We start from the raw sequence: 27,975 nt of genomic DNA on the forward strand, positions 1-27,975 counted from the left end.
AGTGCCTACGGCCTTCATTAGCCTAGAGAAATCCCCACCTCCATTCCCAGAGGTATCTTCTGTTATTGCTCCCATCTGGGGACAAAGAGCCTGAGGTCCCTGGAAGTGGGCTCAGCCATGCATAGGGATGGGAGTCACACTGCAGGCTTCAGAAAGCGTAGGCAGAAGACAAAGAAGCCCACGCTGAGTAGCCTTTTACTCCTGGAAACAGGGCTAGGAAGTGGTTCTTGTTGACGTCTCTCCGTAGAGCTGAGACCAAGCTCTGGAGACGGGAAGGCACTCAGAAGGCTACACAGCCAATCCATGGGGAGGCGAGGGGTGGGGTGGGGGGATTCCGTGGAGCTTAGAGATGGGATGGTACAGGGGGCTCCGTAGAGGAGGGGGCCTGAGTGGGGAAGCAGCTCTTGTCCTCGGTGAGCAAGCTGGGGGTGTGGTGCTGCCCGTGGTGAGCAGACGGAAGTCGCTGTGGGTGGCGGTGGGTTTGAGGTGCCAGAGACTGAGTGATGTGGCCAGGAGGTGAGCACTTGCATCTGCAGGCCTGGTCAGCAGGAGACGGGGTACAAAAAGATTCGGGGGAGTGTGGCTTGATCTGGAGATTCATATCTCTTGGTCACTGGTACTGGGGCATATGGGACCAGGAACTGGAATAGAACAGGAGGAGAAACTGAGGCAAGGCTTGGGAAAGACAGGGCAAACTGAAAAAAAAAAACGGCATGTGGAGGAGTGTCCAGTTGGGTGTGGAAGAGGGCGAGAGCCTGTGAGCAAGGCCTGTGGGAGATTGAGAAAGAGGTTCTGGGAATGTTGAGTAGTGTCTTCTGGTTGGCATGGGGGTAGGGCTAGCTAGGCTCCCAGGGTAGGAGGCTCCAACTCAGGCCTCCAAGGTGTGAGCTTCAGTTCTGCACAGGCAAGAGCTAAGGAAGACTTGCAGGTAGGGAGAGACACAAGAAGCCAAGAGGTGGGACAGCTGCAGAAGTCCAGGCCTTAGGGCACTCAGAGCTGCGGGCACCTCTGCCCCCACCCCTATCCCCAGCCACGTGTGTGCCCACTGCATGACCCTCACCTCTCTGACCTCAATCTCTCACCTGCAAAATAGGACTGCTAAGTCCTGCCTCATGGAACCACAGGGAGGCCGGAGGAGCTAGAGTAGAGCCTTAATAAATGCCAACTGCCCACAGTGCTCGGAAAGCACTCGTGGGAGGCTTTTTCTCCTGCCTTTTCTGTTCTGGCTTGGCTGAGTAATTCCGAAAGATGTAAAACCTCTTCAGAGCCTCAGTTGCCTGCTACCAGGGGATGATAATGGAGGTGACTTCAGATTTCGTTGAGCAAGACTGTACTTGCCCACCACTGTACCCACAATCAGAGTCAAGCCCAAACTCCAGCTCCCAGCCCTGTTTGACCTCCCCTCTGGGTCTGCTCTTAGGGCTCTTTGGCTGTTCCCACATCTGATGGTCTAGTGTTGACACTGGGTGGCTCCAGTGCTTGGAACATGTCTCTCGGGAACCCCGTGCACTCATTCCCTCACCTGTGTCCAGGGCTTGCTCAAATCTACCCCTCTGCCCTGCTTGACTCCTGCAATACATCAAACTTCCAGCATGGGAGCCCCCTTTCCCAGATGCATGATCTTTTTCTCTGTGGCCACTTTGCTTCTAACAGGCCCTGGAAGCCACCACACATCTACAGTTTGTCATCTCTTTGTCCCTGCTGTGTGGGCAGGAAGATTCCCGCCTCTTCTGGTCACCTGGCAGCTAGAGAACCCAAGTAAATATTTTTGACTATCTTAATGCTCTCAAGAGCCAACCCAGTGCTGTGACCAAAACTTGTGGAGCTGAGAGGCCCAAGTAACACAGGCTGGGGCCCCAGGAGCCTCTCTCAGTGTCTCAACCATGAGAGGAAGTTGCAAGACGGCCATTTCAGTACACGGGCTCGGCTCTTTATGGTCAACTTTCCCAGCCCTTGATGGGGAGGTCTGTGTTTTCACACGCATCTTGCCACAGCTCCTGGGGTTCTGTGCTTAGGAAGAGGAGTGCTCTTACCTCTCAGTCCTTTGGGCTGAAGTGACAGGCTACGGAGGTTGAGGGTCTGTAATTTCAGGACTCCTGTCTGTTTCCAGTTGCCAGCCTACTCTGCGATTGCATTAACACCCTGCCCACCCCCATCAGCAACAGCCCAGAGGGGACAAAGGGATACACAACCACCAGGCTGCCCGATCTCCCTGTCACTCACTCTCAGGCCAGCCTCTTGTCCAGTGTTGAGGGGGGGGGGGTATCGGCGCCATCATGTGTGCTGTGAACAGAAGGATAAATAGGTGCAATTTAGGGGTTGGGGATTTAGCTCAGTGGTAGAACGCTTGCCTAACAAGCACAAGGCCCTGGGTTCAGTCCCCAGCTCCAAAAAAAAAAAAAAAAAAAAAAAATAGGTGCAATTTAGTTGAGGGAGATAGGGCAACGGCTATCTGTCTATCATCTCTCAGAATTAAAAAACGCACTGCCCTTTGACCTTGTAATTCAAGCATTAGGCATTTTTGCTAGACATATCCCTGCATGCATATAAACTAATGTATTTTATCAACAGCAGTCCCAGTTAGAGCAGAGAAAGATGGCTGAACAGAGCTGTACGAGCCTCTGACCGTGGCATCCGGGAAGCAGAAACAGAAGACCTGTAAGTTCAAGGCCAGAAAAAAAAAAAAAAGAATAAAGAAAGAATAACCCAGATCGATAAGGACCTGGTTATAGAAACCGTGACCACGAGACACTATCCAGCAACGACAAGAACCACAGCAACATGCATCCACACGGGCCACAGGGGCGATACCCAAGTTCCTGCAAGTTTCCTCTATCATTTTCTGTTATGAAAATAAATTAGAAAGCCAGTCTAGGTTAGAGAGGGAGTTCCAGGCTAACCAGACCGGCATGGGTCAATTGTAAGTAAGCGAGTACATTAAATAAATAAAAGCGAAGAACTAGAATGTACATCTAGACACGTTTATAAGGAAGAGCAGACAGGGCTGTAGCTGAGTCTTGGCCGGTACTCGCGAGACCTTTATTTCAATCCCCAGTACCACAAAGAAGCAGGACTGAGGGACAGGCTGGGAATCCCAGCTTCTGGAGAAAATGAGATGAGTGTGTGTCTGGGGGTGGGCAGGAAGTTCCAGACCTGCTGGGCAATTCAGTGACATTTTGTTTCATATTAAACTGTAAAGGGAAGCCAGGAAGATACAACTCAGTGGTAGAGCACTTGCCTGCCTTATGTGAGGCCCTGGGTTCAGCCTCAGTGCAAGACAGAAAGAAAAATCAAGGAAATAAAGTTAGGGTACAGTTCCTTCTAGAAGGAAATGAGGGGAGGGCACCTAGGGCTTGCTTCAACCTGGGCTTCTCTCTCCTGGCTTTCTTTAACAGCTCCATTCCCAGACCTGATGTTCATGTCTTCGCCCGGGTAATTATGTCCCAGGTGTTAACCCCACAGTTATTTTTCGCCGCCCCTACGTATGTTCTGTACTCTGTTTTATGAATGGTGTCCCATGGTCTGCAGATACACAGCCGGACGGGGAGACACACATTCAGTGCCTCGCTGCTGGGTTTGTTCTTTTCTGTTTTTCAGTACCTGGGAATCAAACTCGTGGCCTTGCGCTTGTTAGGGAAGCACTCTAAACACTGGGGTACATCTTCAGCTGTAGTCCTTGCTACTTATGAGATTGAGGGTCACTCGAGCCCAGGAATTTGGGGATAACCATCACAAGACACTATCTCAATAAAATAAATACGTTTTTTATATGTATTTAGTGTGTGTGCATCGTGGCCTGCGGTGAGGGCGTGCATGCGAGCTATGCACATGTGCGGAGGTGAGAGGAGCTCTCATTTGTGAATCAGTTCGCACCGTCCACCAGGTGCGTCCCAGGCATCTAAGTTAGGTTGTCAACGTTGGTGACCTTTACCACTGCGATATCTCACTTGACCTGTTTTTGTTTTTTTAACAAACTACATTTTTGTCTTGTATTACCATGTTACATCCTGGTAAAATAATCAAGTTGGAAATGCTTAAAGTTAGAAATGCATTTAGTAAGGGTGGCCAACAGGCTCAGCAGATGAGGGGATTCAGTCCTCGGAACGCACACAGTAGAAGAGAACCGATTCCACAGGGTTGTCCTCCGACCTCCACACTTGGGCTATGGGACACATAGCTGCCCCATCAAACACAACAAAAACACAACGTGTTTTAACTTCAGAACGCATGTATATAAGGCCATGGTGTTTGCCTTTAGTTCCAGCACTCAGGAGGCAGAGGTAGGTTGATCTCTGAGATGGAGGCCAGCCTGGTCTAAAGAGGGAGTTTCAGGACAGCAGGGCTTCCCAGAGAAACCCAGTCTCTGGGTAGGAGATGCATGTATAGGGCTGGAGAGATGGCTTAGTGGTTAAGGCAGTTTATTACTCTTGCAGAGGACAAAGATTCAGTTCCCAGCACCCACATCAGGTGGCTCACAAGTGCCTGTAACGCCAGCTCTAGAGGATCTGACATCTTCTGATGACTGGGGGAACTCGTACTCATGTGCAGATCACACACACACACACACACACACACACACACACACACACACACCATATGTTTACATCATCAACTCAACAATAAAAATAATTTAAAACTTTGTTTTTCTCTTCTGTTCCCTGAGGCCCCAATAATTTTGGTTCCAAATCAATTTCCTGCCAACAAGAGTGAGTCAAAAGCACTGTCCAGCAAGAGGCATCTGGTGACCTCCAGAAAGCCCAGGACACTCTCTTCTGGAAAGGAAGGAGGCTGGGGTGTACTCCCTTCTCTGAGATCTGCTCACCTCCTGACCACCAGTTCTCTGAGGCCCCACATTCCTTTGTTCCTCTGTGTCCCCTCTTCTCCCCCACTCCCTTCCCTCCTTCCCTAAGGTGCCTGTTGCCAGCTTCTCCTCTCTCCTTTGGCTTTTGTATTTTCCCTTCCTGGAGTATCAGAGCCCCTCTTCCTGCTGGGAAACCTGAACCCACTCTTCTATCCATAGGGTGTGTGACCCTGTCTGCTTCATAGATCTGATAGGCCTTGGTTTATTAGGTTGCTGTCTTCGTCCCATGCGATCACAAGGATACATCCAGCTTGGTAAGAGACCCCAGACCCCTAAACCAACAGTTTTCTCTGTCATGTGTATGTGTGTGTGCTTGTGCATGTCTGTCCGTGTATATGTGTATGTGTGTGTGTGTGTGTGTGTGTGTGTGTGTGTGTATGTGTGTGTGTGTGTGCACTCATATATGTATGCATCCATGTATGTAGAGGCAAACAGTCAACCTCTTTTACCAACCTCTACCGTTTCTTAGGACATTGATTTTTGAGACAGGTTTCCTCACGTGGCTTGAACTCACTGATTTGGCTAGGATGATCCCTCCAGTCTCTACCTCTTCAGTACTGAGTTTATAAAGTACACCACCATTCCCTGCTTTTTATGTAGGAGCTGGGATTGCACTCAGGTCCTCACCCTTGCAAGTGAGCACTCAACCAACTGAGCTCTTACTGCATCCAAGCGTCTTTTAAAAAGTGATGCTAACTTGGGTTAGCATTAGCAGACTTCCTCTATTGCTCACGATTTGAAACTATCATGGCACCAATACCCCACAGAGGATGAAACTCACTGCAAGCTGCAAGCATCTTAGGAAGGTGCCTTTAGCTCAGCACCACCACAGTCTCAGGTGTTTCTCTTAGTGACCGGGGTCAGGCTAGGAGCCTTTCTGTGCCCTGGGTCCCCTCTGTGAGGCACAAGGTTTGACTTGGGCTTCCTTAGAGTCTAGGATTCTGGGATTTTAATAACAGCAGGTCTCTCGAGGTGAGAGGGGAAGAGGCCTTGGAGGCCTATTGGAGCTCCAGTGTGCTCAACCATAGGACACTGTTATCCAGAGGGTGGGCCTTAGTTCACACATTCTAGAGAGTTTAGTCTTATATTTCCTTGTGTTCTGCACACGGGAACCCCTCCCCAACTGCCCAGGTCTATTTTGTACTAGGGATTGAACTCAGGACACTAAGCACAACCTGGTCTCCAGAGTGAGTTTCAGGACAGTCAGGGCTACACAGAGAAAACTCTTTCTGAAAAACAAAAAACAAACAAACAAAAACAAAAAAAAAAGAAAGAAAGAAAGAAAAAACTTGAGAATTATTTATTTTATGCGGACAAGTGACTTTTACCTAAGTATGTGCAGCACACATGTGCCGAAAGAGGACATTGGCTCTCCTGGGACTGGAGTTACAGACAGCTGTGAGCCACCGTGTGGGTACTGGGAGTGGAGCATAGGTCTTCTGCAAGAGCCGCAAATCTCTCTGTCATCTTTCTGGACACCCTGGCTCTTTTATGAGCTGCCATTGGGCAGACATAGAACAATGGGACAATTATTTTCCTGGAGGCCCTTGAATCTTATGCCTTGGGGACAAAGCCTACCTGGTCTGTGAACATAAGACAAAATCTCACACTCCCTGCTTAGAACCAACAAAACTCCATTGATGGTGTTATTTTTGGCCCAGGCTCCTGGGCTTAGCAGTAAAGGTTTGCCCTCTTCCTATGCCTTTCTTGTAGCCACAGTGATGGCAGCTTACTGCTCCAGGTTCTTCTCTGACTCCCTACCTCCGCTCAGACTGCCTCCTCAGCCAGGCCTGCCTTTTGTGATATCCCTTGCACGGTACTCCCAGGGTGTCCTTTGTGTGGCCTTGATCAGATGACTTGTACCTGCTACCGCTCTCTCTTGCACTGTTTCCGTGAAGCCCCACAGTCTGTCTGCACATCTCTCTTACGGGCCTGTGAACTCCTGAGGTCTGTGCAGGTCTCATTCGTGTTTGTCTACCTTTAGGTCCAGCACAGAGAAATCACCAAGGGAAATGTTTGTAGCTGGAGGGATGAGGAAATGGATAAACATGTTCACAAAGAGAACAAGCTAGGGTCTGGGGATGAGAGGCCCAAGTTCAATCACCAGCACCACATAAACTAGCAATTGGATGTGGCGGCCCACATCTTTGCTACTTTGAAGGTGGAGGCAGGGGGATCAAACGATCAAAGTCATTCTCAGCTACATAAAAAAGTGCAGGGACAGTCTGAGCTAGAGATCCTAACAAAAGCAAGGTGGGGTGAGGGAGGGAGTGAAGGGAGAAAGGAAGGAGGGAAGAATTTAGGGCTTGGCATGGGCTCACTCCTGGGACTCCAGCTCTGTCGAGGTAAATGTGAGAGGGTAAATACGATCTGATGACAGCTCGGTCTACACAGCAAGTCGCAGGCTAGCCTGGGATACCACAAGCGAGACCTTACTAAAACAATCCAAAGCAAGGAATTAATGACTGAAATAACAATCAGGGCCTGGTTCTCACATCCCAGCCCATTCTTCCCTGTAACAGAGTCACCTGGAGCCTGTTTGATGGAGGCATGAGGAACTACAGCTGCTGGTATAGAGCAGGCTTGTATCTACCCTCATCTCAGGGAGGGGCCTGACCCTCTGGGGACTCCCAAGTGTGTCTACAAGAGAAGAGGATGGAGGTGGAGGTGACATTGTTGGCAGTAAGAAACTACTGGGTGTATGGAGGGTCAGGCAAGTTTTACATTTATGTATATATTTTACATATACTTTAACCTTTAGCAAGAGGTTAAAGTATACACAGGAGGAAGTTGATTAATCAAGAAGACCTCCCTAGCCAAGGGGGTGGTGGCACACACCTTTAAGCCCAGCACTCGGGAGGCAAAGGCAGGTACAGAGTGAGTTCCAGGACAGCCAAGGCTACACAGAGAAACCCTGTCTCAAAAAGACAAAAACGAAACGAAACAAAAGCATCCTCTCTCAACAGAGTAAACTCACTAGAGGTGTGGGAAGAGGGGGACAGGTGTGTGTGGAGGAACAGGACGATTGTTTTACTCTCCAGACTGCAGGGCAGGAGACCTTTTCATTTTCCCCAGAACTCAGCATAGAACTTGGTTAACATTGGGAAGAAACATGCATGCATGCATGTATATATGAACAGATGGACAGATGGATGGATGGATGGATGGATGGATGGATATGTAATATGTAAATAGGTTTGATTAATAGGTGGCGAATGGAAAAATGATAGCTAGATAGTATATAAATTCATGAGTGGGTGGATGGATGAGTGGATGGGTAGACAGACTGATGGATAGATGGATGGATGGATGGATGGATGGAAAAGTAGCTTAGGAGTTAGATGGATAAGTAGGTGAGTAGACAGGGAGATGGATAGGTATAGGCAGACTAATGAATGAATAGATATATAGATTAAGTGAATAGATGGATCTGTGGGTGCAAGAATGTATGCATAGATAAATAATGGATGGATGGGTGGATGGACAGATTGACAGATGACCAGATTGACAGGAGATTATATAGTGGATAAAGAAATAAAAATATAAACTGTTAGCAGATGGACAGACAGGTGGCTGTAGGAGCATGTCGCTAAACACAAGGGTGAGGGGATGAATTGACTGACAGTTGAGAGGTGAGCAGTTGGATGAACAGATAGATGTGTAGAGGGATGACTGCTGAGACGGCAGGAGTGATGAGCAGAGAATCAGAAAGAGATAAGGATAGGAGAACAGAGGAAAGGAGAAACGTGCAGGAAGGTTTATAAACTAGGATGTCTACATAGTAACATTCACGGGGTGGAGAAACTGGGAAATCTGAGGTGCCCTTAGGGATCTAACACTATCTGTGGTACTTAGTATAAAAAGCCATGATCCTTACCAATTGGAAGGGAAGCCCATTTGAGGGGCCAGAAAGAGATACAATATGCAAGACCCAATGTCTACTGTCGGCCCTAACCGGTTTAGGGCCATCTAGCTGATACTGCAGGGCCTACAGAAAGAGCCAAGACTGGCAGCCTTGGGACCAAAGTCCTCCACCTGCCAAATTCACCTTAGAAATTAGGAACCCACACTATCACTATTCTGACTCCCCCCAAAGGGGTGGCTCTTGGCCACCATAGGGGTCTGAGAAGAAATCGGCATTATTAGGCTAAAAGAAGAGTGGACAGCCTCAGCAAGGCCTAGCGGGCCAGAGCAGTAGAAGCCTTCCGTGGTAGTGCTAGACTTTCTCCCTCCCAGCACCAGTTTCCTCTGGGCAGGGGGCCTGGCCCCCTGGCTTCCCAGGGCTGCCCTTTGAGAACCACCTGCCTCAGCCGGCCAGAGACTTCCTGTAGCGCAAGAGATTTATGCAAACGGGCTGGGGCGGTGATGTCACCCCAAGGGGACTATCTCCCAGTGGCAGGCCCTTCGATAAAATCAGGAACTTGTGCTGGCCCTGCAATGTCAAGGGAGGGGGCTCACCCAGGGCTCCTGTAGCTCAGGGGGCAGGCCTGAGCCCTGCGTCTGACCCACGACCGTCCAGCCCCCCCGACGGGGCACCTGGTCCTGAGGGGGATCCGCATTGATCCCCACCGAAGCAGGGGATCTGACCAACCTGGAGCTCAGCTGGATGTTACAGGCGTGCAAAATGGAAGGGTTTCCCCTCGTCGCCCCTGTGAGTACTGGGGCTTCGCTACCAGCCCAGCCTCGGGCCTTGGGATGTGTGACCATCTGCCCACTGACCCACCAGCCCACCGGCTGCCCTCCGGGGCTCCCTATCAGTGGGAAGTTGGTGTTTCCTCCCTGGAGCTGCTGGTCTGAGACCCAGCGAGGGGCCATTGGCTTCCTTAGAGCATGCCCTGGCGGGCTGAGGGTTGCCGGCTGGCCCCATGGTGGGGCTGTGATCGGTGGGGCCTGAACAGCTATTTATAGATGGGTTCAGTGGCAGGCCGAGCTCTAGGGCAGGGTACTGGGGTGAAGGTGGCGAGCGCGGCTACGGAGAGGCCATGGATGAGGAGATCTGGAGACCGGCCGAGGAGCCTTTGGAGGCAACAGGAGAGGTTTCAGCTCATGACCTGTGGGCTCCTGAGACAAAGGCTATTAGAACTCTAAGTCACCCTTGGGTCCCCAACATTTTTGTGGCCCGGCGTAGAAGAATGGCTGTTGATCCAAGTGTTTGGGCTTTGGGCCTACATGGACCTGAGAGTCTGGGGCAATGACCAAGACGGTCTTCTTGGGGCCAGGCTGTAGCATACAGCAGAAGCACTGCAATTAGATTTGTGGCTAGAACTTAGCTCAATAAGAAGTTGGGTGACGGATGGACTGGGTCCAGAATGGGACGGAGATTGGGGCTGGAGTAAGAGGACCTGGCTGGAGTTAAGGTGGGGCAGGGATAGGGCCACAAGCAGGTAGGTAGATCCTGCTGGTCCTCCTGTTTTCAGTGACAGTTGCAGCTTTAGGCAACTGGCAGCCCAGAATCCCTTAGAGAGGACCCTCTTGATTTCTCCTACCCTAGGAGGTGTTGGGGCAGCGAGGAAAGGCTGAGCAGGGCCTGCCCACCTGACTCAGCTTTCCTGAAGTAGAGACAGATCTCTTTTCTACCCCACCCAGCCTTCAAGCCCTCGGTAGCACCTGAGGCCTGACATCATAGCCAATGACCTGCAATAGGGGCAGGCCTGTTGTGCTGCCTGGAAACCCAGGGAAGCAAGGCAGCTCCTGACCTCTTCACAGGATAGAAGACAGGCAGGCCAAACCTGACCCCCTTCTCCCGCCTAGGACAGAGAAGGTGCTAGGGCAAGCACAAGTGATGGAGGTTGTCCCAGAAGTCCACTCTGCCTCAATTAAAGCCACTGTCCCCAACCCTTGACCTCTCTTCCTGCGGATATGGGCACAGGGCAGACCTCCAGCTCCTATACCAGCTCCTTAGCCCCTCTCTCCAGCCTCAAAAGTCTTCCCAAGTGTCTCTTGAGTGGATGGGCCACCAAGCAAGGCCACAGTAACGATTGTGCAATCCTTGGGCACATTCTGTGGGGGTGGGGAGAAGCCCAGTGACTGATGGGAAGGCTTGGGCGTGCATATCCCAGTGCCCAAGCAAGTGAGAGAGGAGATGGAGGAGGCTGAGGGAGAGGGAGAGAGAAGGTGGAGAAAGGAGGGAAGAAAGGCAGAAGGAGAGAACAGGAGGAGGGAAGAGAGATTAACAGTGGCAGGGAGTCTCCCATCAAGGACAGGGCAGGGAAGAGGCAGAAGGAATAGTTTCTTGGTCCCCAAAACCTGCCTGGGTGACCTTCGTACAGACAAATCGTCAAACATGACAGTCATCGTGTAGGACTGTGCCTGCCTGGGGCTAGATGGACAGAGGCTAACAGGGCGAGAGGAGTCAGGGGCAGGCTGTAGCAGAGGGGTTCAATGTAGCACTGGAGAGTAGGATGTGGTTGTCTCTGAAAGGCTGTGTGAACCTTACTGATGACTGGGATGTGAGTGCGCACGTGTGTGTGTGTGTGTGTGTGTGTGTGTGTGTGTGTGTGTGTCTGTACCCACAGTGGGTGTCTATGAGTGTGAGTAGATGTATAGATTTGTGGGGCTCACAGAGGGTGAGCATGCCTGTGTGTGAGACAGAGACAGGAACCCAAGAGTGAGCGGGTGGACATGTGAGAGTGAGTCCCACGGGTTTGGGTATAAGTGTGTCACAGGGAGTATTTGTACATGTGGGGGAAGGGTCAGTTGGTGGGAATGGGAGAGGGCAACAGGCTCCCACAGGCGTGGGTGTGTGGACCGATGCAGTGGATCCTAAGAGAAGAGAGGAAGGGGCTGCACACACCCCTTTTTCAGCCTGTTTCTGCTGACCTCTGACCTCTCTACCTCATCACTGCCTTAGCACACTGTCCTGAACTTCCCACCACCACCTTACCCTCTGTGTCCCTGGGCACTCTGGATTCTGAGCAAAGGCTGGGCAGCCCCCGGGTGCCCCAGTCAAAGAAGGTCACAGACCTCAAACTTAGCTGAAAACCTCACTGGAGTCTTTTTGAGATCTCAGGCTCTGACACCTTTCTCTCTCAGCAGCCATCGGATGAGCTGGTTACTTATGAATCAGAACTATACCAACGTCAAACGCATGACTACTATTCCTTGATTGGTGGTGATGGAGACAGCCATAGCGGTGAGTACATGGTCCTCCACCCCTCATCCCAGCATGCCCTGGGGCTGGAGCGAGGAAAAGACTCCTGAGCTACTTGGAATTCTGAGAGTAAGATGCAGGCAGCTACGTCATCCCTGCATCCCACAACATCTGCCTGATCTCTGATCCTTGAGCCTCTTTCTGTGTCAGGGACAAATTTAGTTTCTTTCTCATTCACCTTGTCTGGTCCTTGGAGACTTTTTTTTTCTTTTTTTTTTCAGAGCTGGGGACCGAACCCAGGGCCTTGCGCTTGCTAGGCAAGCACCCTACCACTGAGCTAAATCCCCAACCCCCCTTGGAGACTTTCTAAAAAAGAGATTTATTTTCATACAATATATTCTTATTGTGGTTCCCCCTCCCCCAACTCACTTCAGATTCTCTCCACCACCCAAATCCACACCTTCTCTTTCTCTCTCATTAGAAAACAGACAGGCATTTAAAAATAAAACAAGATAAAACAAAAACAAACCAGAATAGGATAAAATAAACAGAAAAAAAAAGAGCCAAAGAAAAAGGGCAAGAAACACATATAAGCCTAATCTACAGAGCGAGCTCCAGGACAGCCAGGGCTACAGAGTGAGCTCCAGGTCAGCCTGGGCTACAGAGTGAGCTCCAGGACAGCCTGGGATACAGAGTGAGCTCCAGGACAGCCTGGGATACACAGAGAAATCCTGTCTCAGAGTGAGAAAGAAAGAAAGAGAGAGAGAGAGAGAGAGGAGAGAGAGAGAGAGAGAGAAAAACAGATAAAACACACATTCACACACACACAGAGAAGTTCCATGAAAATTCAAAACCAAACCATAAAGTTTGTTTTTAAAAAGTGCCCAAGGTATTGTGAGACAAAAACAAAAACAAGACAAAACTCCAAAAACACCATTGAGTTATTTGTGTTGGCATTCGGCATGGTCCTCCACCCAGGGAATACGTGTGACCTGCCCTTAAATGTGGTTTGTACACTTAGCGAGACTCCACTGAAGAAAACTAAATTTTCCTTTGTGAGTAGCTTCTGAGGTAGGGATGAGGACTTCTGTCTACTTTCTGTCTCAGCACTGGGACCCCACCTGACTTAGACCTGGGTAGCTTAGGGACTTTTTAATAAGTGAGGACAGGTAGAGAGCTGGATGCTTGACCAGGCAAGTGAATTCTGGTCCAGGTGATCTGTCCTGTGCCTGTGCTCATTCCTGACCACTCGTCCTACCTCTTCCACTCTTTTGTTATCCTCCTTTATCCAAAAACCACTTTGGTAAGTCTTTCCTTACTGTGTGGCTAACTGCCTTTCACTAGTGCCACTACTGAGATTTGGGGCTTGGTAATGCTGTTGGTAAAAGGCTTAGCAATTTTTAAAAAAATCTCTTTAAGTAGATGCCAGAAGGCCTCCAATCATGACCGCCATCTCTCCAGCCCCCCAACTCCACCTTGTTGAATGACCCTGGGTCCACTGAAAGCCTCTGAACATCCCTTGTTCAGCAGACACCAATCCTCCAGTCTAATGGAGGTAGTGAAGAGGTCTGGCCCCAACTGTCCACCCCAAAACCCAGCCTTGCCCTCTAGATAGTTAAGGGGAGAGGGAAGAGACTCTTAGTGATCAGAACCTTGGCGAGGAGGGAACAGGTCACCTGAAATGAACCATGAAGCATAGCCACCTTGTTCCAGACTGGGAGAGGGGATTCTCCACAATGCCTGCATCTGGAAACTCAAGGTCAGAGAAATGCTCAGTGCCACAGCTCATGGCTGACGGCCACACCCAGGGCTGTCATGGGGGGATGGCACACAGTTAAGGCTTTTTTATTTGGAAGCCAGACCTTGAGAGCACCTTCACCTGGCACTCAGCATAAGTTTCCTGGAAGTGTGTCCTGTCGGGAGGGTCCACCTCAAGGGCACAGGCTTCTTTCAGATCCGCCAGTGCTAGAAAAGCTTCCAAATGCCCTCTTTTGTGTAAGAAATACACCGTCCCTGGGTGAAGTTCAGATAACGTATGTTATCTCTTCCTACGTTTTCCTTATTTCCCCTCACCCAGATTAACAACCAGGTCTGAGCGATTGACCCCATATCCATTCACCCTTCCAGCAGCAGTGGGAGGACTGACGGAAATCCCGCTGGGCTTGAGGAGGGCTCCCTCTAGTGGCACAGGTTACGCAAGCACAGCGGGGCTTGGAGCCTCTTTCTCTGTCAGGGTTGCTTTCTCTTTGGCCTAGTCTCATGTTTGAGTCACTGGCATTTCCTTCAAGAGTTTTGCCACCTCGGTTTTGCCTTCATGTAGTTGCCTAAATATCCTGAAATCAGATGTGGGGATGTGGCTAGGAAGATGGAGTGAGCACTTCACGGAAGCCTGGGTTTCCCTGGCTCAGGTCCCAAGTGGGTTCTTTGTATCTCAGGCAGAGGTATAGCAATGACTCCTGGTCAATCATGGCACTCTGCTTAAGGCATGAGCCCAGAATTCCTTCAGACTCCTCCAGGGTCTCTGGGTGTTCCGGTCCATTCCCCACCTCTGCCGCTATTAGACATCTGAGTATCGGTGCTGTCCCCGATCCCTACTGGAACATTCTATTAGAAGACTCAAGAAAAGAGTCTCTTGCCCTTCACATCCTCCACTGATTCCCTCCTGTCCTTTGTGTCCACACCTTAAGAAAGCAATGCTTAGTGGAATACTGACTTCTCCAGCTGTGTGTCCTTGGGGCAAGCAACAGAGCCTCTCTGAGTGCCCCCCTCGTCTGTCAACCTGAGACATGGAAGCACTTCACAGAATTGCAGTAGGTTGATGATGTGTCCTCTCTGAGGTTGTGTGTACCATGCTCAGAACAGGACTGGGTGAGTGCTCAGTATGTCAGCATTGCTACCCAACCAAGCAGCTAGGGCAGTGGTTCTTAATACTATGACCCTTTAATACATTTCCTCATGTTGTGGTGACACACAGTTATTTTTGTTGTTTCTTCTTCTTTTTTTTTTTTTTTTGGTTCTTTTTTTCAGAGCTGGGGACCGAACCCAGGGCCTTGTGCTTCCTAGGCAAGCGCTCTACCACTGAGCTAAATCCCCAACCCCTTGTTGTTTCTTCTTAACTGTGATTTTGCTACTGTTATGAATTCTAATGTAAATATCTGATATGCAAACCCCAAAGGGGTCACTGACCTGGGTGACAGCCATCCATTCATCCACCCACCTACCCATTCATCCATCCATCAACCAACCATCCATCCATCCACTCACCCATCAATCTATCCATCCACCCACCCACCCACTCATCCATCCATCCACTCACCCATCAATCTATCCATTCATATCCATCCCCTTACCCATCCACCCAGGCACCCATCCACCCATCTACCCGTCTATCCACCCGTCCGTGGATTTACCCTTCTACCTACCCACCCACTCATCTATTCACTCTCTCATCGACCCATCTTACCCACACCCATCCTCCATTCAATTTACCCCTCTCCTCCTCTACTCATCAGTGTGTGGAAGCCCTGATCACATGAGTGTTGAGGGAAGTCTTTGAGAGGGTAATGGCTAAGCTGAAATCTGAGTGAAGAGAAAGGACCATGCATGTGAGGTGAATGGGGACAGGGAACAGCAAAAACAAGAGCAGGAAGCCCTCAGCAGAGGACACATGGCTACAGATCACCAGGAGACAGCACAAACAACATGAAACCAAAGTGGCCATCAAAGGGCCAATCAAAAACGGTTTGAAGGCCACAGAGGACTGGAAGTCTTCTGTTACTAAGTTGTAATTAATCTTACTGGATAGGGAAATTACACGATCTGAATAGCCTTATGTTTGGTGAAAATTTAAATACACTTTCTAGTTTTTATAGTCAGTCAGTCAGTCAGTTAGTCTGTCCGACTGCCCATCTCTCTCTCTCTCTCTCTCTCTCTCTCTCTGTGTGTGTGTGTGTGTGTGTGTGTGTGTGTGTGTGTGTGTGTGTGTGTGTGTAGTAAGAGAACAACTTGTGGGAGCCATCTTGTCAGCCTTAAATACATTTTAAGTGCTTAATTTTAGACTATAAATGACAAGTGCTCAGGTGCTGGAAAGAGTTCAGCAGATAAGAACACTGGTTGCTCTTCTGAGGACTCAAGCATGGTTCCCAACACCTCTATGGTGGCTCACAACTGTCTGTAACTCATGACTACCACACGTGCACATGGTACAATGGCATACATGCAGTCAAAACATTTGTACACATAAAATAAAAATCTTAAATACATCTTAAAACAACAAGTTCTCATTGCCATAGTGAAAGACATACAGCACCTCAAGCAAAGCCTTCTCCTCTCCCTCCTCCCCAGTGACGCTGATACCCGCAGGAACTCTGTGGTACCTCTATCACCTTATGTATTTTCACCACTAGTATGTCTGGTCAGCTCGCTCTAGAGAATACTGGTCTTTTCCTTCAGAGCCCTGGAGTCACGGGGGCGGGGGGGCTGCCACTTACACTAAAAATTAACATGGGTTCTAGAATCTGAACTAGAATGCTCATGGTTGGATGCCCAGTGCTTTATCCACTGAGCCATCCCCCCAGCCCCACAAACATCTGTTTTTACTGAGAGCCTTCTAGGTGTTGAGCAGAGATGAGTCAGCTCAGTCTTCCAGATTGAGATATGTATGTGCATGTAGGCTGTGTGGAGGAACGTTTGACAGCAGCCATTCACAACACAACAGCTCACATCTCTGCAGGCTTCCCATGGTTATATGGTAACACATCTGAAGAGACCTGCCCCTTGTTATGATCATGTGACCAGGGCACAGCTCTGCTGAGCCTTAGTGTGTCCTTTGGATGCCTAGTCTACCTTTCCCATGTGCTTCTCAGTAACACTGTTGTGAGGCGTAAGAGCCCAGACTGCTGTGAGGGGTGTCTTAACTTTTCCGTGATGACACCCACTTGCAGACTTATTATAAGGACAGAGTGAGCCACTGTATGCAGAGAGCCCAGGAGGAGCTTATAGTAGACGTGTCAGGAACTCCAGAGTGGCTACCCAGGAGGTGAAGTACGGCTGTGCTGTGTGGAGTTTCTCTCTTCCTGTCTATTCTGTGCTCTCACCTGTGAGCAGCAGTTTGGTTGTGTCACATTTCACAGTGGAAAAAAAACCCCTTGTGTCCATTATAAATTTGAAAGCATTTCCCTACTGTCTTATGGCTATTACAGGGTTTTGTTGTTCTTTGTTTGTTTTACGACATCTGGCACCATTCCATGTGTTTGTTCTCCTTTTTATAATCTAGATTTTTTTTTCAGTTTTGTCCTTCTGGAAGGTTCTTTTTCCTTTTCATCCATTTCTCCTTGCCTCTCTCCTCCTCCTTCCTTTGTCTATCTGTCTCTTTGTCCTTGTCTCTTTTTCTTGGATCTCATCATATACTCAGGCTAACCTCAAACAAGTTATCCCCCGCCCCCCGCCACAGCCTAAGAGGTAGAATTGGACCAGTTTTAAATGTCCCGCTGGCTGCTAGGTAGAGAACAGACATGCAAGAGACAGGACAGGATCTAGGCGAAGAGCACTTAGAAAAAAGGGCATCACTGTAGTGCTCTCCTAACTCAAGACACAATGGAGGCTCAGATGAGAGTAGCAACAATAGAAAGGAAGCAGAGTGGGCACAAAGATGGGGAGATGGGGAGAAGGCTCAGTGGGTAGGACTGCTTGCTACATGAGCATAAGGACCTGAGTTGTAGCCCCCAGCACCTACAGAAGAAGCCAGGCATAGCTACCAACTATACCACTGTGACTCTGGCAGTTAGGGCGGATCCTGAGAGCTTCCTAGCCAGACGAGTCAAAATGGGAGAGCGTCTGGTTCAGTTTCTTTCCCTTTCTCCTACTCCTTCTTCTGAGATAGAGTTTCACTATGTAGCCTTGGCTGGCCTTGAACTCAATATGTAGGCCAGGCTGGCCTTGCACTCACAGAGATCTGCCTGCCCCCTCTCAAGTGTTGAAATTAAAAGTGTGCACCACCAAGTCCAAAGAGAGACTCTGCTTTAAAGAAAAGAAAAAGGTGGAGTGTAAAAGAGAAAGATACTTGAAGTCCTCTTCTGGTTTCTGCATGTGCACACACTCTGCTGAACATCTACATATACACAAACATACACACCAAAAACCAAACCAAACAAACAAATTAACAGGTTAGACATAGTTAGGGGAGGTTTTGAAGGTATCACAAATATACATATCGTATAAAATTTACCATCCTGGGGGTTGGGGATTTAGCTCAGCGGTAGAACGCTTGCCTAGCGAGCGCAAGGCCCTGGGTTCGGTCCCCAGCTCCGAAAAACAGAAAAAAGAAAAAAAAGTTTACCATCCTAATCTTAAAATTTTTTATATCTATCTATCCATCTATTATCTATATATCCATCTATCTACCTATCTATCATTTACCTATCCATATATCATCTATCTGTCTATCTATCTATCTATCTATCTATCTATCTATCTATCTATCTATCTATCTATCATCTATCTATCTATGTGTAGTTATGCATGTGTCAGCACAGGCATGGAGATCATAGTGAGTTCTCTCCTTCCATCACATGGTTCTGAGGAATCAAAGTCAGGTTGTCATGCTTGGTGGCAAATGCCACTGTCAGGCTACCCACCTAAATTATCCAAGGGCATAAGGGGTAGTAAAATACATTCACAAACGCTGGGCATGTGAGCACGGTGGTTCGTGACTGTAATTGTAGCACTCAGGACACCAAAGATAGGGGATCAGGAGCTCAAGGTCAGTGTCTAAGTGAGTTCAGGGCTATGGGTTACTTGGCCCTGTCTCAAACAAAACAAAACAAAACAAAACAAAAATTCACGCACCATTGTCTCGAGAACTCATCTTGCCAAGCTGAGACCCCGTGCCCATCCTCCAACCTGGCAGCCCTTGGCAACCTACATCCTTCTTCCTTCCTTCCCTCCTTCCCTCCCTCCTTCCTTCCTTCCCTCCTTCCTTCCTCCTTCTTTCCTCCCTCCCTCCCTCTCTCCCTCTCTCCTCCCTCCTTCCTTCTCTTTTGTTTTGTTTTGATTTTTGTTTTTGTTTTGAGACAGGGTTTCTCTGTGTGTATCCCTGGCTGTCCTGGAACTCTCCCTGGCTGTCCTAGAACTTGCTCTGTAGACCAGGCCGGCCTTGAACTCAGAGATCCCTCTACCTCTGCCTCCCCAGTGCTGAGATCAAAGGTGTGCGTCAACACCGCCTGGCTCTACTTTCTGTCTCTATGAATTTTATTACGTTAGGTGCCTTTGGTAAGTGAAGTCATACTGCAATTTTCCTGTTATAACCGGCTCGTTTCCCATAACAGAATATCTCAAGATTCACCCATGTAGCACATGCCAGAATTTCTCCCCGTTTACAGGTTGAATAACATTTCACTATATGAATACATTTTGAGCTATGCTCATGACCTGGACCACTACATTTTGCTAATTGGCTCATGTGTTAATGGATGTAGTGAATAAAGCTGCTGTGACCATGGCCGTGGGTTTATACAGTCCCATTAGGACACTGACTCATACTTACTTAGATGTACATTCACAAATGAACTTGTTGAACTTGCTGGGTCCTGTGGTACTCCTTTCTTTAGTGTGTGTGTGTGTTTATTTTAAAGTTTACTTTTGAGACAGGATCTCACTTTGTAGTCTTGGCTGGCTTGGAACTCACTACGTAGACCTGGTTAGGCCCAAACTCACAGAGATCCACCTGCCTGTGCTTCCCCAATGCTGCGATCAAAGTTGTGCAGTACCACACCAGGTGGTTTTATTATTTTTAGGTGTGTGTGTGTGTGTGTGTGTGTGTGTGTGTGTGCGCGCACACATGTGTGTGTACACACACGCACGAACACACGCATGAACACACGCATGTTTGGATATATGTGCATGAATGCAGGTGCCCATGGAGGTTAGAGGCATCAAGTATCCTGGAGCTGGAGTTACTGGCAGTTATGAGCTGCCCCGTGTGGGTGCTGCTAGGAAGGGGACTCAGGTCCTTTGGAAGAGCACTGAGCACTCCCAGTCACTGGGCCACCTCCTCAGCCCCTCTTTTTCTTGGGTGCTGATATGCTACTCTTCATAACGGCAGCTGCTTTATAAGCCCAACAACATCGCACAAGTCTTCATGTTTTTAGCAACACTTATCACTGCCGGCTGTTACTGTTGGCTTTTAGGAATCAGCAGTCCTAGGGCTGGAGTTTACTCACACATCTGTGTGACCAGCCACTCAGCCTGCTTAGCGACTGTCCTTCCCTCCACCCGTCAAACCTCTGTCCACTGCACATTCAACTCTCCGCCTCATAGATACACCAGGGGTCCTTTCTGTGCCAGGCACGGGGCTGATGTGGTGAATAGGATACTGGTACATTCAAATCAAGTCTTGTCAGGGGAAGAATTAAAACTCCGACAATCAGGATCGTAGTTGAGAGAAACAAGTACCATGAAGCTCCCTGCTCTCCAGCCCTTGGCAACATGCTTTCAGGCTTCTGGGGAGAGGCTGTTCTGCAGTGGTAGTAATTTCCTAAAAAGGATTTTTTTTTGTTCCCTCCTTTCTGGATTCCTTATCTTCTCTGGTTTGTTTGTTCTGTTCTGTTCTGTTGAGACAGGGCTTCACACTCATGCTAGCCTTGAACTCCCTACACAGCTCATGCCGGATTTGATGTTCTTCTGCAAAGATGTGTTTTTATTGTTTTAAATTGTGTGTAGGTGTATGTGTCTGATTGTGTGTGTGTGTGTGTGTGTGTGTGTGTGTGTGTGTGTTCACGTGTGTGCTAGTGTCCTCAGAGGGCAGAGGTGTCAGATCCCCTGGAACTCGAGTTGTTCTGAGCTGCCTGACATGGCTCTGGGAACTGAATCAGATCCTTTGGGAGAGTCAGTGCTCTTAACCAATGAGCCGTCTCTGCAGCCCCTGATCTTCTGATTTGAGAATACTCTGGCTCTACTGAGGATAGCCCTGGCCTTCGGCTGGGTTTTCTGTGCTGAGGAGATAAGGTCAGCTGAGTGACTCTTAAGGCTTGGTGTTTTTAATCTTAATATCGCCTTGTTTCTTGTCCTTCTTACAATGAAGTAAGAACACAGATGAGTGGGTGGGAACAAAAAAAGATCAAGACAAAAGGATTGGCAGTTGTAGTGTTTTCCACTTGTGATCTCAGCACATGAGACCAACCTATTAAGACCATGTCACAGATGGGCTCTTATTTGGCTGGGTGGCTGAGTGAGTTACAAATGACTGATAGGTAAACGGAGGTTAGGTGATGGGTAGCTAGATAGGTGGATAATGGTTGGATGGATGGGTGTGTACAGACAGATGGACGGGAGCATCAGGAGAGGCTCTCAGGGTCACCATAGGTCTTACTTAAAGCTTACATTACTTAACAGCAGTAGCCTAGATCCTGAGAGCTGGCATGGCATAGTAAGAGTTAAAGCACAATAAAGGTCCCTGGAATTACACAGAAGTGGGCTTGGACATGACACTACACGACTGGGGGCCGCTGTAGACAAAGGACTGGACTTTTGTTTTTAAATTTTGAGATAGGTTCTCTCTCTATGCATCCCTGGAACTTGCTATGTAGACCAAACTGGCCTCAAACCCGCAGAGATCCTCCTGCCTCTGCCTCCCAAGTGCTTGGTTAGAGTCACAGCTTCCTTCACTGTCAAAAGGAAGAGTCCACGCCAGCGTCTGTCTCCTCAGAGCAGAGAGAAGTGGGCTGCATTCTTAGCGAGTTGCCTGGTAGGTTGTAAGTTAGCAGCAGTCATCCTGTCAAGCACTGAGGCCTTCTGCATGGTGGATGCCTACAGGATATAGAAAGTGGACATGGAACTGTCACAGATATACAAATAACCTCTGAAGGACTGAGAGTTATACTAATGCTATGTGGGTGGACGCTAGGCAGAGGGCAAGGTGGCACAATAAAGGGACAAAACAGTTAAGCGCTGCGTTCACTAAGAGTTGGCCAAGCCGGGTACAACGGCACATGCCTGTTATCCTGGTACTTGGGATGCGGACACAGGGGGATCAAGACTTCAAGATCATGCTCTGCTACACAGCAAGTCTAAGGCTAGCCTGTGCTATATGAGACCCTGTCTCAGGAGAGAGAGGGGAGGGAGGGAAGAGAGAGGAGGAAGGGGGGACGGAGGGGGAGGGAGGGGGAGGGAGAGAGGGAGAGAGAGATAGAGGGAGGAAGAAAGGAAGGAAGACGATGTCAGAACAAAAAGGAAAAGAAAAGAGAGCTGTCTAGAGTCAAGCATGATGGTTCTGTAATGAAGCAAGAGAATCACCATGAACTAAAGGCTATCCTAGGCTACATGACCCATAGGTTCTGGGCCAGCCTGGATTATAGAGTAAGACAGGAGAAATAAGGATCAGGAGGCCAGAAAGGCTGACCTTTGCTCTCTGAATCATTTCTTGGACGCTCTTTCTGGGAGCCCCATATTTGGGATGAGTGTGCCTACCAGACTGCTGGTTACGTAATTGCCTGGGCACCCAAATCAAGGGGAAAGGTGAGGTTTTGAAACCATTGTAGCTCAGGGAGTCCTGGCTATCGCCTTCAGGAGACCGAGCAGGGAGCAGGGTCCCACATTTCCCCACAGTGCCTCACACTACTGTCATCCACGACAGCTTTGGGAAATGCTACTTTAGGCTTCAGAGCTAGCAGAGGTGGGGTGGGGCCAGAAAGAGTTAGGTCAGAGGCCTCAGCTCTCACCTAGAGGACCGCAAACATTCACAGTTCCTGTCTCTGGAGCCAGAGTGGGCTGAGGTAGAGGCAGGGAAAGATAAATGGCAGTGACCTAGAGGAAGCTGTGTCTGCAATCCAAATCACAGAGCCCCATTCTGTCCTTGCTGGTTTAGTCACCTTTGTCTTTAGTTCTGGGGCTCAAACCAGGACCCTGTGCATGAGAGACAAGTGCTTCTACCATTGTGATACAGCCCTAGGCTTTTTTTTTTTTTTTTTGGTTCTTTTTTTCGGAGCTGGGGACCGAACCCAGGGCCTTGCGCTTCCTAGGTAAGCGCTCTACCACTGAGCTAAATCCCCAGCCCCAGCCCTAGGCTTTTTGTTTTTGTCTTAAGATAAGATCTGCTTTCTAGCCCAAGATAGCCTCAAACTTTTTTTTTTTTTTTTTTTGGTTCTTTTTTTTGGAGCTGGGACCAAACCCAGGGCCTTGCGCTTGCTAGGCAAGCGCTCTACCACTGAGCTAAATCCCCAACCCAGCCTCAAACTTTTAAAAACATATTTTTTATTATTTACTTGTCTCTGTCTCTGTGTGTCTTTGTGTCTCTCTGTCTCTGTCTCTGTGTGTGTGTGTGTGTGTGTGTGTGTGTGTGTGTGTGTGTGTGTGTGTTCACATGTATGCTTTAGGAGTCCAGAAGAGGGTGCTGTTGACAAGGGTGGTCTTGAACTCACAGAGATCTCTCTGCCTCTGCTTCTGGAGTTCTGGGATTAAAGACATGTGCCAGCGTGCCTAGCTTGCCTTTGATGTTCTTTCCTCTATTTTCTGATTATTGGAATTACAGATGTGCTAGCTCAGGCTTTTTAGGACAAATATGAGTGTGACAGGAGTCAATGTTCTTCTTTTGTGCCATGTTCTGTTCTAAGTACTCCCCCAGGCATCAGATAGCTCATGCACTCACAGTGTATAAATAAAATGGGTATAAACTATTAGACCCACTCAGATGAGGAAACTGAGGTCTAGGAGCATGCAGCAGTAAATGCATCCCGGGTTTGTCTGCAGCTCCAAGGTGTGCACTTTTTCTTTTGTGCCACAGGGTCCCCTAGAGATCGCTCAGACAATATGGCACATGGACAGGGTCTTGGTAACAACCTTTTAAGAGGGGAGTCAGAGACTCAGTGGGGAAAAAATGTCTAGGCTCATACAGCCCAACACCACTTAGCAGGACAAGAAAGCTAGAGCCAGGCATGTAAGCTGAAACCTCAAAAGACTAAGTCAGGATGATCACAAGTTCAAACACAGCCTGGATGAGACCCTGCCTCAAAAACAAGGATTGGTGAAACGGCTCAGTAGACGAAGGCACTTACTGCCCCCAACCTGAGTTTGATCTTGGGACCCCTGAGGTGGAAGGAGGGAACAGACTCCTGAAAGTTGTCATGTGACCTCCACACGTGCACAGCATATCTGGCCCCTCCCAATAAACAAATAAATAAAAGCAATTTAAAAAAGAGTCCTGTGATATTGGTGCACAGCTGGAATGCATACGCATACGTCCTTTCTCAGAGGATGTGTGAGTCAGGATATGTTTGTGTGACAGACATAGAAAAAGCAAGAAGATCATAGGTACACATACCTGCGCGTGCACACACATGCACACACACGCACACACGCATACGCTCACTCGCTCACATGCATGCAGGCACACGCACACATGTGTACATGGAGGACTTCCCCTGGTCCCCCACCTTCCACACTCCTTTAGGCCACAAGAGGAAATCCTTCTCCTAACACCATGCTTTCATGTTTTTCTTTCTCTTCTTTTTTTTTTTTTCTTTTTTTCAGGGCTTCCTAAGCAAGCGCTCTACCACTGAGCCAAATCCCCAACCCCTTTCTTTCTCTTCTTAAATTCATTTATAGATTATATGTGTGTATGTTCTCCTGTGCGGCACCATGCTGAATCCAGGTCATCATGCTCAGTGGTGAGAGCTTTTACCAGCTGAGCCATTGCTAACTCCATACCATACTTTTCTTTTGGAGCCCAAATTGTGCCCCAAAGTCCCTCAGATTGGCAGGAACTTTTGTTCCTAGAAAAGGTGCAGGGAGAAACCACATCGCAGATCTTCCCAGGGCTGTGAGGCTGCTTCCTGAAGTTGGGTTCACCCTTCCACAGACACCAGACACTCACGGGGGCTTTCTGGGGAAATGTCTTCCTTCAGTCTCCCGGGAACCTGGGTGTGGCTGCCCCTGGTTTTACAGAAGCAGCACTATAGGTTTGGACAAACTCTGGTATGTGAGAAATGTCAGTCCTGTGACTGCGATCATACCCTGACCATGTGACAGGACCCATGCTTGTGACTTAGGTAGTCAGGAGCCTGGGGAAGGTCACAGAGACAGGAAAAGCAGTCAGTTTTCTAAGGCCTGCTGTGGGTCTAGAAGCCCTTACGAATGTAAGCTTATTTGTATTCTCCCAATAGCAATTCTACCTATTTTATAGGTTAGTCCACTGAGGCCAGAGAGGCCTAGGCCAGTGCTGAGGTCACACAGCCAACAAATGGCAAAGCCAGGATTCAGGCTAGGGCTCAGAAGCCCGTGTCTGGGCCCAATCAGGAAGCAGGATACGGAGTGGCTGCTGATAACCACTCCAGGCATGACTGTTAGGGGCTTTGATACTGACATTTAGGAAACCTCTGTAGGCCTCAGAGTCCTTTCTATAAAGCAGCAGTGGAGTGAGTGAACATCACAGGAGATGATTCATGTAAACTTTCTGCCCAGGCTGAGTGATTGTTCTGTTATTGTACCCTCTCCCTGCCCTGGCACCTTGGCTCATGCCCTCCTCCCTGGCTTTCTCCATAGATCACTATTGGGATTTCTCCACACACCATGTACACAGCGAGTTTGAGAGCTTCCCTGAGAATCACTTCACGGAGCTGCAGAGCGTGCAGCCCCCGCAGCTACAGCAGCTCTACCGCCACATGGAGCTGGAGCAGATGCACGTCCTTGACACCCCCATGGCACCGCCCCATGCCAGCCTCAGTCACCAGGTGCGTGCTGCTGGCTGTCCTCTGTCCCCCAGGCCTCCAGCCTGTGGTGAGGCATGGAGCCTTCACAGGAAGCTGACATAGGCTCTTACTCAACGTGGCTTCCTGCTCTACAGAGCCAACGGCAGCTGGTACCCCAACGGCTGTGGTGACCTCCCGCCTGACCTTAGGAACCCACACCTTTATCTCACAGAGGATGGACAGACTGCATAGGATCCGCTAGCCCTCAGCCATCTTCTCCCACCCCGTTCCTGTTTGTGGCCCTCAGGGTCCCATTGATTACAGTTCCCATTTACTATCTTTTCACGTACCCAGAATCTGAGTCACTTAAGTGCTAGCCTCTACTGATGCCCTGGTTCCCTGTTGATCTTCATTGCTGACCATTCTTTGCTCCAGGGACCCTAACCCCAACTACTGATCTCAGCCATCCCTCACTGACCTCTACTCGACTTTCATTGGTGCATTACCCCCTTCTCAGGGCTCACTCACTTCCTTATCAAGCCTAACTTATTGCTCCCAAGAACGTCCCCTCTATTTCTAGTCCACTGCCAGGCCACATGGCCCCTTTACATGCACGAGGATAAAGCACACCTTCACCTGCCCTAAACCAGAGGCCACAGTGGGAAGGCTCAATAACTAGCAACCCGTTGACCTGCACCCCCGAGTCCTGGTCCAGACTGGCCCCTAGTTTTCTCTTCTCAGTCCTCGCCCTGCTGACCTCTCTACAGCACTCGGTCTCCAAGTCAGCTGAGCCCTCCTGCAGCCCTGGGCTATCCCTTATCAACTTCATGTTCTTCCTTCCTTTTGCAGGTTTCCTACATGCCCCGGGTGTGCTTCCCTTATCCACCCTTGTCCCCAGCCCACCAGCAGAGCTCAGATGAGGAGGAGGGTGAGAGGCAGAGCCCTCCACTGGAGGTGTCTGATGGAGAAGCTGATGGCTTGGAGCCTGGGCCAGGCCTTCTGCATGGGGAGACAGGTAGGATTCAGCCCAGGATCCAGATGACACTAGCTGCATTTATATTTATGTGCTTTGCATATTCCTAGCCAAAGGCCAAATGGCCTAGCAGCCATGTTCCATACAGGTGTGTGTGTGTGTGTGTGCATGCATGTTTGTGGATGCTTCTTTAGTACAGGTCTCTAAGTCTGTCTGTGTTGTGAGTGAACAGGCATATTTTCAAAGTTCACGAAGGTCTGTGTGTGTGCATCAGTATTGTGTGAGTGGCACACTGTGTATACGTGAAGGCCTATGAGTGTTCGGGGGCCTGTGGGTGTGTGTAACATCTTGTGAGTGTGTGTGGACCTATGAGTGTGTGAGGGCCTGTGAGTGTGTTAGGTCTTCTGTGTGAATGCCTGCATGTAAGGCCCTTGGATAGGCATGTAGATATGTGAGAGCAGATGTGGATATATGTATGGATATGTGTGACCTGTAGGTATGAGGACTTGTATACATGGAGGGTTATGTCCATGGGTGGGAGTGGACATGTGTGTGCTTGTACTTACCGTGGCCGGGAGGAGCTGCAGGGAGGGTCCCTGCAAAGTCCTTGCATCCTGTCCACACTCTACTTGCTTGCCCATCTCCCACAGGCAGCAAGAAGAAGATTCGTTTGTACCAGTTCCTGCTGGACCTGCTGCGTAGCGGAGACATGAAGGACAGCATCTGGTGGGTGGACAAGGACAAAGGTACCTTCCAGTTCTCGTCCAAGCACAAGGAGGCGCTGGCGCACCGCTGGGGCATCCAGAAGGGAAACCGCAAGAAGATGACCTACCAGAAGATGGCGCGCGCGCTGCGCAACTACGGCAAGACGGGCGAGGTGAAGAAAGTCAAGAAGAAGCTCACTTACCAGTTCAGCGGCGAGGTGCTGGGCCGTGGGGGCCTGGCTGAGCGGCGCCTCCCGCCCCACTGATCGCCTGCAGAGCCCGCCAGGCTCCCGGCCCCCGCCGGCCATAGCATTAACCTGTCGCCCGGCCCGGACACAGGGAGGACATTCCCAGGGCCGAGGCAGGACTGGGGACCCGGCCTTGCCCCGCCATGCCCGGCCTGGCCGGCCCCGCCCGCTTCGCCTCCCACCAGGACTCTAGCCAGGCCCAAGGGCTGCCTGGGCCTCGGACCTCACCCGAGGGTCAGCCTGGCTTAGTGGCCACGGTGCTTCTTTGGGAGTCTGGCGTTGGCACCTTTTTGTATATTGAATGCTTTTTAAAAAGCTCTTCATCTTCCCACCCCACCCCCCATCCCCATTAGCCTCAAAAGTAAAATTATTGCTGGCTATTCTCCCAGCCAAGAGTCTCATTCAAGAGTTTGTGTGTGC

The 27,975-nt window shown here is 49.5% G+C and overlaps 1 protein-coding gene and 1 long non-coding RNA gene across 10 annotated transcripts in view; one reads left to right on the forward strand and one right to left on the reverse strand.

Annotated features, from left to right (window-relative positions):
• Spi1 (Spi-1 proto-oncogene) overlaps positions 1–27,943 on the forward strand; it is a 32,630-nt gene extending 4,687 nt beyond the window's left edge. Inside the window, exons 2-7 of one of the 7 annotated variants that reach the window (XM_087653589.1) lie at positions 2,572–2,658; positions 5,021–5,115; positions 11,897–11,993; positions 25,485–25,672; positions 26,480–26,645; positions 27,254–27,943. In XM_087653589.1, coding sequence (XP_087509715.1) covers positions 25,604–25,672; positions 26,480–26,645; positions 27,254–27,573 — 555 coding nt within the window. In that variant the 5' untranslated portion in view covers positions 2,572–2,658; positions 5,021–5,115; positions 11,897–11,993; positions 25,485–25,603 and the 3' untranslated portion in view covers positions 27,574–27,943. 7 annotated transcript variants of the gene reach the window in all.
• LOC120101909 (uncharacterized) lies at positions 179–27,328 on the reverse strand. Of its 3 annotated transcripts, none has more exons than XR_015684485.1 (3): positions 27,170–27,328; positions 2,224–2,283; positions 179–641 (listed from the first exon to the last, which is right to left on the reverse strand). It is a non-coding gene; the product is annotated as an uncharacterized LOC120101909 (long non-coding RNA). The 3 variants fall into 3 exon arrangements; XR_015684486.1 differs by having other exon boundaries at positions 179–896; positions 2,188–2,283; XR_015684487.1 differs by lacking the exons at positions 179–641; positions 2,224–2,283 and adding an exon at positions 20,965–21,755.
• Positions 27,944–27,975: the final 32 nt, after the last annotated feature.

The sequence above is a fragment of the Rattus norvegicus genome, chromosome 3 (genome assembly GCF_021556685.1).
Source record: "Rattus norvegicus strain SHRSP/BbbUtx chromosome 3, alternate assembly SHRSP_T2T, whole genome shotgun sequence".
NCBI lineage: Eukaryota > Metazoa > Chordata > Mammalia > Rodentia > Muridae > Rattus > Rattus norvegicus.